General features: G+C 41.1%; 2 protein-coding genes across 2 annotated transcripts; both read left to right on the forward strand.

Annotated features, from left to right (window-relative positions):
• The first annotated feature begins 8,945 nt into the window (after positions 1–8,945).
• On the forward strand, positions 8,946–9,848 carry LOC141657846 (uncharacterized). The gene is made up of 2 exons (XM_074465222.1): positions 8,946–9,242; positions 9,342–9,848. Exons 1-2 carry the CDS (start codon positions 8,946–8,948, stop codon positions 9,846–9,848), a joined length of 804 nt encoding a protein of 267 aa, XP_074321323.1.
• A 1,116-nt stretch (positions 9,849–10,964) lies between these two features.
• Positions 10,965–12,038, forward strand: LOC141657859 (uncharacterized). The gene has a single exon (XM_074465243.1). The coding sequence runs from the start codon at positions 10,965–10,967 to the stop codon at positions 12,036–12,038; it is 1,074 nt and encodes a 357-aa protein (XP_074321344.1).
• The last annotated feature ends 251 nt before the right edge of the window (positions 12,039–12,289 follow it).

A 12,289-nucleotide genomic window follows, 5' to 3' on the forward strand; every position in this document is an offset into this window, starting at 1 on the left:
TCCTGGCTTGGTGCCCGTGGTTTTTTCCCTTATTCCAGGGTTTTTCCACGTATAAATCTTTGTGTTATTGTTTTCTATTCGTTTACTTATTCAGTAATATTAGTCAGACAATTAAAGTTGAGTTAGATCACCCCATCAAATCTTCCCTGGCAGGACGTTTATCTTGTACAAATTCCTGCTAAAATAATTGGCGCCCACCGTGGGGCATCTAGCTCAAAAATAATCAAAACCTAAAACCAAACAACACAAAAACAATTCCAAAAAATGGCTGGAGATAGCATTGAACAACAACTGGCTGCCACTCTACAACAGTTGTTGAAAATGGAACAACTGAAATAGAAGATGGCTCGGGCTGAGGCTGAAGTTATAAAACTAAAGGAGTCAGAATCCAGTCTGAAACAAAGGCTAGGAGACAAAGCCTCAGGCTCAAAACTAAAAATTCAGCCTGGCACGCCATTCTCTTCAATCATCAGGAACATTGATTTCTCCAACTTTGGTACACCTACTCCATCAAAATCTAGAGCGGGAGAAGGTGATACAGATTCAGAAGAAGTCCCAAATGAAGAGGCTGTACAATATCAAACCATCACAACAATCATGATGGCCATGCTCCAGGAAATCCAGAAACTCCATGAAAGATTTGAGAAGATCCCTGGAGTACCCACACCCATTGAGGAAGCAAATCCAGAGAGTTATGCTGACTCACCCTTCATGGATGAGATAGTAAGGATAGATCTACCAAAGAAATTTGTGGTTCCATCAATGAGAATTTATGATGGAACTACAAATCCACAAAACTATGTACCCTACTACAAACAAAGAATGTTGCCAGCCTCTATACCTAGTGAACTACGACAAGTCTGCATGTGCAAGGATTTGGAACAACCCTGAACGGGCATGTCCTACAATGGTACATAAATCTACCAAATGGAAGCATCAAGTCCTTTGCTGACCTGATAAACTCCTTCAATCACCAATTCGCCAGCAGCAAGGAACTTAAAAAGAGATCTAGTGATTTGTATAGGATCAAGCAAAAGCCTGGCGAATCAATTAGAGCATTCATGACCAGATTCAACAAAGAGGAAGTATCAATCCCCAGATGTGATGTTGGAACAGCTGTCGAAGCTTTCAGGCAGGGACTGCCCCTGGACAGTGATTTCTATGATGAGATGACTATAAAGCCTTGCCAGACTTTTGAAGATGTCCAGGCATTAGCCCTTGGCTACATCTAGCTGGAAGAAGATAAAGGTTTTAAAGCAGATACCACTGACAACAACCCAGGTTATGATTGATCTAACAGGAAAAGTTCCAATCACAGAGGAAGCAGTTCCAGGCCATCCCCTTATACAAGGCCTGACATATCAGAAGTCAACTATACACAAGAATAACGAGGTAATTCCTATACTTATCCCCCTATTCAAGAGTATTACTTCTCTGTTGACACTGCAGGATTAATCAAAAGGCTTGACAACATGGGAGACATCGTCAAATGGCCAAAGAAGACAGACAACCCCAACTCAAGGAAAGACACAACAATATGGTGTGAATTCCACATGGACATAGGGCATACAACAGAAGAGTGCCTGGGATTGCGCAGGCAAGTAGCTTACCTAGTAAATAAAGGCTACCTAAAAGATCTGATACCATCAAAAGGCAAGGAAGACAATGGAGCAATAAAGGACCAGGAAAGACCACAAAGAGACCTACCTCCAGCACCACCCATCTATGAGGTCAAATTCATCAATGGAGGATCTGAGATCTGCGGCCTGGCCAGCTTTTCCGCAAAGAAAATAGCCAGGGAGTCAAAAATGAAATCTCCCTTTAAACCTAAAAATTTACCTCAGATTACTTTTGACGATACTGACATGCAGGGAATCCCTGATCAACATCATGATGGCCTTGTCATTACCATGCAAATAGGAACTGCACGTGTCCTAAGAATCTTAGTAGATGGAGGCAGCTCAGTCAACCTGATCATGCTTGACGTCCTAAAAGCAATGAAGATTGATGAAAGCCAGATCATAAATAAATCAAATGTCCTGGTAGGATTCAGTGGAAAAACAAAGAACACTCTAGGGGAAATATACCTGCCGACATATGTGGAAGGAGTCTCCTCATATGAACGATTTGGAGTCCTGGATTGCCTGTCATCCTACAATGCAATCCTAGGCAAACCATGGATCCACAATGTCACAGCTATACCTTGCACTTACCACCAATGTGTCAAGATACCAACAGAGTGGGGAATAGCAACCATTAAAGGTGAACAAAAGTTTGCCCAGGAATATTACACTGAATCATTAAAACCTTCCAAGACAGGTAAGTCTCTCGCCTAAAAATTACAGTACCCGGTCAGGAGCAGTTATATGCCAGAAACCAAAATGGAAACAGATCAAGTAATTTTAGACCCTGGGTATCCTGACAGGCATGTACTGGTAGGATCTGATATCCCTGACAATATCAGACCAGAGCAAGTAAGTTTTCTTAAGAATAAATCTTCATGTTTTGCCTGGTCCCACTTTGATATGACTGGTATAGACGCCAATATTATTACCCATAAACTCAATATTGACAAATCTTTTAAGCCTGTGCAACAAAAAAGAAGTAAGTTTGCCTCTGAACGCAACTCTATTATTAATGAAGAAGTGGACAAATTGTTAGATATGGGAATGATCAAAGAAGTCATGTACCCTGAATGGCTGGCAAACGTGTTTGTAGTACAGAAGAAAAATGGAAAGTGGAGAGTCTGTGTAGACTACACAGACCTAAACAAAGCCTGCCCAAAAGACCCATTCCCACTTCCTCGTATAGATGCAATGGTAGATGCCACAGCAGGGCATGAACTCTTAACATTTATGGATGCCTCAAGTGGATTCAACCACATCAAAATGCACCCATCTGACCAGGAAAACACTGCATTCATCACGGAAAGGGGCATATATTATTACACAGCAATGCCCTTTGGCCTGAAGAAATGCAGGGCAACCTACCAACGCCTGGTCAACACGATGTTTAAAGATCAAATAGGTGATCCAATGGAGGTCTATATTGATGACATGGTGGTTAAATCAAAAAAGGCTGAAGATCATGTCAAGGATCTAGAAATAGCTTTCAAAATCCTGGAAGAATTTAATATGAAGCTCAACCCTTCCAAATGCCACTTTGGAGTTTCTTCAGGCAAATTCCTTGGATTCATGGTAACAAAAAGAGGGATTGAAGCCAGCCCTGAACAGATAAAAGCCATCCTAGAATTGGAGTCTCCCAAATCAGTCAAAGATTTCTAGAGATTAACAGGAAGAGTTGTAGCCCTGAACAGATTCATATCCAGATCATCAGAAAGATGCAGATCCTTCTATGACCTCCTCAGGAAGAACAAATCATTCAAATGGTTGCCTGAACACGAAGAAGCCTTCCGGGACTTGAAAACATACCTGACTACTCCTCCATTGTTGGCTAAGCCAAACAAAGGAGAACCCCTGATGGTTTACTTATCTGTCACTGACATAGCAGTAAGTGGAGTCCTAACTAAGGAACTTGAAGGCCAATAACACCCTGTCTACTCTGTAAGTAAAAGTCTCTTGGATGCGGAAACAAGGTACGGCCTACTTGAAAAATATGTACTTGCTTTAATTATATCATGCACTAAACTTAGACCCTACTTTGAAAGCCACCCAATAATTGTCAGGACCAACCTGCCTATCAAATCTGTCCTGAGAAAACCTAAGCTTTCTGGCAGAATGGCAAAATGGTCAGTACAACTAAGTACTTATGACATAACCTTTGAGCCTAGGACATCAATTAAATCTCAGACATTAGCAGACTTTGTGGCTGAATTCAGTCCCAACCTAGAACCATGCCTCATAAAAGAGGTCAACCATGTAGACACCCGTAAATCAGGCCAGGAATGGACCTTACATGTAGATGGAGTAACAAACATGAGAGGAACTGGCCTAGCATTAGTACTGAAATCACCACAGGGAGACCTAATTGCTCGGGCTATTAGTTGTGAGTTCAAAGCAACAAACAATGAAGCTGAATATGAATCCCTAATAGCTGGACTCAAGGTATGTATAGAACTTGGTGTAACAAACCTCAAGGTAAAAACTGACTCTCTTTTAATTTCCAATCAAGTCAAAGGAACATATGATGTAAAGGATTCCAAAATAATTCTCTATTTACAAAAACCTTTGCAAAAAGTTTGATTCATTTGACATTGATCAAATACCAAGAGACTTGAACACTCAGGTTGATGCCCTGGCCATCCTGGGATCAAATTTCAACCCTGCTGTGTTTGATAAAATACCCATTGTTCACCTGCTAGAACAAACCATTGAAAAACCTGACCAAACTTGTCCCATCAATGAGGACACAAACTCTTGGACGAAACCATACTATGATTGGTTCTTACAAGGAACACTCCCAAAAGATAAGAATGAAGCAAGGGCTCATAGGATCAAAGCTTCCACTTATACCATTATCAATAACATGTTGTTCAAAAAGTCACAGTCTGGACCATACCTGCGTTGCCTGGAACCTCATGAAGCTAAACAAGTTATAGAGGACATACACGATGGATACTGTGGAAATCACAAAGGTGGCAGAAGCCTGGCTAGCAAAGTTCTAAGGACAGGCTACTTCTGGCCAACCCTCAGAGCTGATTGCATAGCTTATAGCTCCAAGTGCAAAGCCTGCCAGATCCATTCTCCTTTCATCCACCAACCATCAGAGCTACTTCACTCCATTTCAGCTCCCTGGCCGTTTATGAAATGGGGAATGGACATTGTAGGCAAGCTACCTCAAGCCCCTGGACAAAAAATCTTTATGCTAGCCATGACCAACTATTTTTCAAAATGGATAGAAGCAGACTCATACAGGCAAGTCAAGGAGAAGGATGTCATATCATTCATCAAACGCAACATCATATGTAGATATAGCATCCCTTCAGAAATAGTCTGTAACAATGGCACTCAGTTTGTGGGAAAAAAGACAATGGCTTTCTGTGCACAATGGAATATCAGCCTGGTAACCTCCACGCTAGGCTACCCAAAAGCCAATGGTCAAGACGAATCCAGCAACAAGGTGGTAATTAGTTGCCTGAAGAAAAAACTAAAAAGAAGGAAAGGCAGATGGGCTAAAGAACTCCAATTAGTCCACAGGCCAAACCCCATACTCCCTGGTCTATGGCTGTGAAACAGTAATCCCAGTAGAAATCCATATACCAACCACCAGAAGTAGCCTAAATACTATAGAGGAAAACAAGCCACTATTACAAGACAGCCTGACCTTGACTGAAGAATTGAGAGATGCAGCCAAGATCAGGATAGCCTTCTACCAGCAAACAGTAGCCAGAAGCTACAATAAAAATGTGAATATCAGGGTGTTCAAAGAACGAGACTTGGTCCTACGAAAAGTCTTCCCTAACACCAAGGACAAAAACGCTCGCAAGCTAGCTCCTACATGGGAAGGACCATACCTGATTGATTCAATAGTAGGATAGGGAGCCTACAGACTACAAACCCTCGATGGATAAATGATCCCCAGATCTTGGAACATTTTCCACCTAAAGCTATTTCATGTTTAAACAAAAATATCCTATGTTCCAAATCAGGTGAGACCATTAACTTTATATTTCATGTTTAACTTTATATTTTGTCTGACTAAGTCTTATACAGAAAAACACCTGAATTAAATCATATGACCTTAACATGCTATGTTTTCCTGCTATCTGCTATCTTGCCTGACTATCTGCCTACTTTCTTTTAAATACAAACTCTATCATGTCTGCCTATCTTATTCTTACCATGTTAAATCCTGAAAACTTATTTTACGCCTTTCCTTTCATTAATTGTGCACTACACAGGCTTAAACAAATGTTCAGGATTGAGGGCCACTCCACCCAACCTGAACAGCATCCCAGAAATGCTTCACAAAACTTGGCACCTGCCTGCCTAACCCAAAAAATACATACAAAAAACTGAACTTAGTACAAAAAATAAAAAGACAAAAATGACGGTGGAAAAAACCTGACAACTTGTCTTTAAAGCCCTCCTGACTGGCAACCACCCCTCTTACTAAAAAGCCCTCCTGACAGGCAAAAAAGCCATCATTTCCTGAAAAGGACTGAGGGCCATAAGCCCTCCTGACAGGCATCTTTCTAAAAAAATACTTCGAAATGCATTTTTACAGGTACAAATTACTCAAATCAAGCTATTCAAAGGAACCAGAAAAACATCTTCAAATTATACCAAAACGAAAAATACTGCCCAGGGAACATCCCTCCTGGGTAGGACAAAACATTGTCAAAAAATTGTTTGTCCAGGGAACATCCCCCCCCCCCCCCTGGATGGGCCAAAACAACAAATAACTACCCTAAAAACCTAGCCTGCCTTGGAAACAGTAGCAGAGCTAATCCCTTCATCAACAGGCTCCTCTTCCTCCTCATCATCATCCTCATCACCAGCTTCACCGCTCTTTTCCTTAGACGGGGGAGAGTCTACCTCTTCATCAGCATTCAACTTGTAAAGCTCAGGATAAGTGGCATTAAGGTCAGCTATCTCCTGGTCAGGATTCCAGTAAGGCCTGACTTCAACAGACTCCTTCATGGCATCTACACAACCCCTACAAAAGAAGTAAAGAGCAGCATCCTTGCATCTACCCTGCACCAAGTCCCTCTCAGCAGCCAACTCCTCATTCTCCTTCAGTTGCTCCTGCATTGCCTGCTTCTCAGCCTTTAACTCTTCTTGGACCGTATCAAACTTAGCTTGGAGAGCTTTCAGGGCATTCTGAGCAGAACCCAGCTTTGATGTCTCCATCACCAACCGTGCTTTCCCTGCCTAATTTTCTTCCTTCAAATAATGATTTTCAGTTTTTGCCGCTTCCAAATCAGTTTTCAGGGTGGCAACATCTTTTTTCAGGCACTGCACCTCCCAATCCAAGGTATCTTTGAGACTAGTCGCAGAATTAAGCTGGCAGGCACCCCTCAACATATCATTCACATTCTGCAAAAATATCACCAGTCAGGCAAAGCAAAACAAAAAACAACCAAAACAAAACCCGACAAAAAATTACCTCCTGCAGCATAGTAATCAGGTTAGTAGCATGATCCCTGGTACGATACATAACAGCCAAAGCACAAGCAGAAGAGTCCTCAACCTAGTACTTATAGAAAGGGTCATCAATCAGGAAAGAATGGGCCTGGATCTGTTCCTTGGCAAACTAAACCTCATCAAGCCTGGCCCTAACCCCCCTAACCTCATTAACCCCATCTAAAGTCTCATCAACCCTCTTCCTACAGTAAAAATGAGAGATGTAGAGAGAGAGAGAGAGAGAAACAACAAAATCCCAAAAAAAATCAGTAAACCCTAAAATAAAAATCCCTAAAAAACCCTAAAATTAATCGATGTCGATCGATTGTTCTGATCCAATTTAATTCCCTCCTCTAATCTCAAATCAACCAATACAATTAACAAATAATCAAGCTTCTTCGGCTATCTCGTCTTCGACTACTGTGGTGGTTGGTGGACCGGATTATGAGCAAACTCAGAAAACGGCGGATGTTAATCAATTGGTAGGAATTCCTCCATATGATCTGGATTCTTTAGCCCCAAATGATGATTGGGTTATCCAAACCAGACGCCGAGGGAAGTAGCCTTTGACTAGCATTCCGGAGGAACCTTCTGAACTATTACAGTTTTCAGATGATGATGTGAAAGAAGAGTTAGAATATTGGAAGAATTTTGTGTATGGTTTCATGCTTGGTGCGAATCCACCTGTTGAGGTGGTGGAAGGTTTTCTTAAGAGGCTATGGTCAAAGTACCCCATTGATAAGATCTCCTTCTGCACTAATGGAGTCTTCCTGGTACGATTTCGGACGAGTCAAGCCAGACAACCAATTCTTCAGCAAAGTCACTTTTTATTCGACAACAAACCATTAATTGTTCGCCCTTGGGACGAAGGTGTGGCTCTGGAGAAAGAAGATATTAAAGAGGTTCCAGTGTGGGTCAAAATTTTTAACCTTCCTCTTATGTTTTGGGGAAAGTGCTTACCTAGAATCGTTGGAATTATGGGCAAATATATTAGATGTGATGATGCTACCCAAGGAAAAACGCGCCCTGGCTTTGCCAGGGTGATGATTGATGTGCCGTTTGGACAGCCTATTCCTGACTTAATCAAGTTTAGAGACGTGGATGGGAGCACAGTTTGTTTAAAAGTAGAGTTTGAATGGAAACCACTTCTTTGTACTCAGTGCCAAGGAGTGGGACATGAAGCTGCTAAGTGTCAAAAAGGCAAGAAGGAAGGAAAGAAGGATATTCCTCAGAAGAATGTTAGCCAGGTGGGGAAGAAACAATGGCGGCCTAAGCAGAATCAGAAGCCTGCTGTCACTGTTGTGGCCTCTCCTCCCACGCCCAAAGAGGATATCCCTGTAAGTACCCCTGTTGAAAAACCCAACAATTTTGAAGTTTCATGGTCTAAGAATGGGAAGTACCACATGGCTAATACCCCTGCTCGTAAGATTATCCTTCTGAGTAGGCAAGAAATTGTAGAGACAGGTCTCAAATCTATGCAATTTGGTACCCATAACCTATTGGAAACCCTGAAGAATTTAACCCCTAAGGTAGGAATAGGGACAATTGGTAGTGTATTGCCTCCTGATGGGGGTAATGCATAACTGGGGATTCTGGAATATTAGGGGGTTGAACAGTCCATTTAAATAAACCTTCATCAAAAACTTCCTTCACCATCACCAGATTGGATTGTTTGGCCTCCTTGAGACAAAGGTTAAGCCTTTGTCTCTAAATACAGTTAAAAATAACCTCTGCAACTCTTGGTGTATTACTACAAACACTCACCTTCACAAAGGAGGTAGAGTGTGCATTCTTTGGAACCCAACCATGTTCAACGTTCAAATTCTTCATTATGATGCTTAGTTTATACATTTGTTAACTATGTACTTGGAGTCTAGGTCTCAGTTTACCCTTACCATGGTGTATGCTTACAATGGGACTCAAGAGAGAAAAGAGTTGTGGGATAAAATTTGTCAAATTAAAGGTCTGAGTCAGGGACCTTGGGCTATTTGTGGTGACTTTAACACAGTCTTTAGTCCAACTGAAAGGCTTGGTGGTCACAGCACAGAGGAAGAAATTGAGGATTTTAAACACTGTGTTGATGAGTGTGAAGTGATGGATTGTCCAGCTTCTGGGTCTTTATTCACTTGGTGCAACAAGCAAGATCCCTCCACCAGAGTATATAGTAGACTAGATAGAGTCTTAGTTATTTAGAAGTGGCTTCTTGAGAATCCCCAAGCCTATGCACACTTTTATTATGAAGGCACTTTTGATCAGACACCTTGTGTGGTGCAAGACCAGTGTGATGGACATAAGAAGAGGAGGAGTTTCAAATATTTCAACATGTGGAGTCAATCTGTTGACTTCAAATCTTGTGTCCAAGAGCATTGGAGTAAAACCTGGCCTGGGACAAAAATGTACAACTTAGTTCACAAACTTAAGTATCTTAAAGAGCCACTTAAGAACCTTAACAAGAATGACTTTGATGATGTTGAAAATAATGCAGCCAGGGCTAGGATGTACCTTGAGTCCATCCAGGAGAAGCTAAGGATTGATCCCCAAAATTCTGAGCTAATTCAAATGGAGATTGATGCTGCCAATAGTGTGAGATTTTTGGATGATGCTTGCTATACTTGTTTGGTTCAGAAATCCAAAGTCACATGGGTGGACAAAGGAGATAGTAACAATAGATACTTCCACAGTGTGATTAAAACCAGACAAGTGAGGAGTAAAGTAATGAAAATTGAAGATAGTAAGAGTGTTTTGTGTGAAGATAATGCTTAGATTCAAGCTGCCTTTGTTGATTTCTACACTGACCTGCTTGGCACAACCTCATCTGTTACAAAAGTTTCCCAGAATGTGGTTTAAATGGATAAGATTTGCAATGAGGAGCGTCATAATATCTTGCTTTCTCCTATCACTAATGATGAGATTAAACAGGTATTATTTTCTATTCCTTCCCCTAAGGTTGCTGGGCCTGATGGGTATTCCAGTGCATTTTTTAGGGATTCCTGGGACATAGTGGGTCATTCTGTCTGTGAAGCCATCCAGGATTTTTTGCAGAATGGTCAGCTTTTAAAACAACTCAACTATACCCTTGTTACCTTAATCTCTAAATGTGAATTACCTCAAAATGTTACACAATTTAGGCCCATCTCTTGTTGTAATGTTGTTTATAAATGTATCTCTAAATTGTTATGCAATAGGCTCGCTAAAATTCTTCCTCATATTATTAGTGATCGCCAGGGTGGGTTTATTAAAGGACGGAGTATTGTGGAGAACATCTTAATTTGTCAAGATGTGATTAGATGTTATAATAGGAAGACTGTGTCACCTAGATTCATGCTCAAAGTAGACTTAAAAAAAGCCTATGACTCAGTAAATTGGGGATTCCTGGAACAAATGTTGACCTATTTAAACTTTCCCCCTTTCTTTATCCATCTAATCATGGAGTGCACAAGCACTGTTTCATACTCTCTTGTCCTTAATGGTGAGATTTTTGGTCACTTCAAAGGTGTTAAAGGTTTGAGACAGGGTGATCCCCTGTCCCCCCTTCTATTCACTATTGCCATGGAATATTTGAGTAGGGTCCTGACCTATACTACTGCTACTTTCCCTTTCAAATTCCATCCTCTATGCAACCCTTTGAGATTGTCCCACCTTATGTTTGCTGATGATTTATTACTCTTCTGCAAAGGAGATGTGAAGTCTATAATGGTTCTTTTAAAATCCTTTTCTACTTTTTCTCATGCTTCTGGGCTCCAAATGAATCCTACCAAGACCAATGCCTTCTTTAATGGGGTTCCTAGCTGGGTTAAATAAGAGATATTACAAGTCTCTGGAGTTCAAGAAGGCCATCTGCCATTTAGGTATCTTGGATTTCCTATTACCTGTGGCAGGATGTCCAAAGATGATTGTAGTATCCTTGTGGAGAAGCTGATTAATAGGATAAGAAGTTTTGGTTCCAAAAAGTTATCATTCTCTGGGAGATTGGTGTTAGTGTCCTCTGTGCTCACTGCTCTTTACAACTACTGGGTGAATATCTTTGTTATACGTAAGGGTGTTCTCAACAAAGTTAATTCCATTTGTAGGAATTATTTATGGGGTGGAGGAACTGAATTTATCAGGAGTCCAAGAGTAAGCTGGGAGAAAATTTGTTCCCCCAAGTCTGAGGGGGGATTGGGGCTTAGAGACAGTTCTGTCTGGAACATTGCAGCTATGGGAAAACTTCTTTGGTGGATCTACTATAACCCAGATAGAGTATGGGTGAAGTGGGTTAACCAAGTCTATTTGAAAGGCCACTTTTGGGATGACTACCAACCTGGTATTGATATCAGTTGGGGATGGAAGTCAGTTTGTAAGGTTAAAGACAAATTGGCATCTGGTTATTCTAATGGGCAATGGCTTTTGGATACAAAAGGCTATACAATACAAAGTGGTTATGAACTTCTCAGACTGAAATTTCAGACTGTAACTTGGCACAAACAGATCTGGAATCCTTGGTGCATCCCTAAACGTCAATTCATAGCTTGGCTAGTGGCTAGAGAGGCTCTTTTACTCAAGGAGAGGCTGCTGACACTAGGTGTTGCTAATGATGCTGACTGCTTGTTATGTGGCAGGGGGATAGAAAATCACATTCACCTATTTCAAACATGTGAATATGCAAGGAAGATTTTTGATGAACTTGGCAAACTGTTGGGTGTTTCTCTACCTGCAACTGATTTGCTGCAATTAATTGAACATGAACAACATTCACAGTTGAAGAAGGGGGTGTTGTTGTGTGCTGTACTTGCAGCATACTACCACATCTGGCTCCAGAGAAACCAAACTAGAGTTGATGGCTGTGTTCTTAGGCCTACTCTAGTTATTTCACAGATAATGAAGGTGCTTAAAATGCGTGTTGGTTCAAGCCTTAAGCCAGATTTAGCAAGTCAAGATGTGATTTGGCTAAGTAGTGTTAAATTGTATTTGTAGTTTCTTTTGTAGGAAACTGAAAATGTGATGTACCCAAAATCGGTGTAGTTGTAACTTGTTACGGTTTAATGGAAATTCTTACATTTCACCAAAAAAAAAATCCCTCTTCCTCTTTTCAGCCCGACCAGACTCATCAACTACCTTTTCAGGAGACACCAACTGAATCTGTTGAATAGGCGCCTGAACCTGCAAAGCACTATCACTCCATGTAGCCTCGCTACTCCGGGATTTCTCCCCAGTAATTTGAGAAA

Source organism: Silene latifolia, chromosome 1 (genome assembly GCF_048544455.1).
Source record: "Silene latifolia isolate original U9 population chromosome 1, ASM4854445v1, whole genome shotgun sequence".
Lineage (NCBI taxonomy): Eukaryota > Viridiplantae > Streptophyta > Magnoliopsida > Caryophyllales > Caryophyllaceae > Silene > Silene latifolia.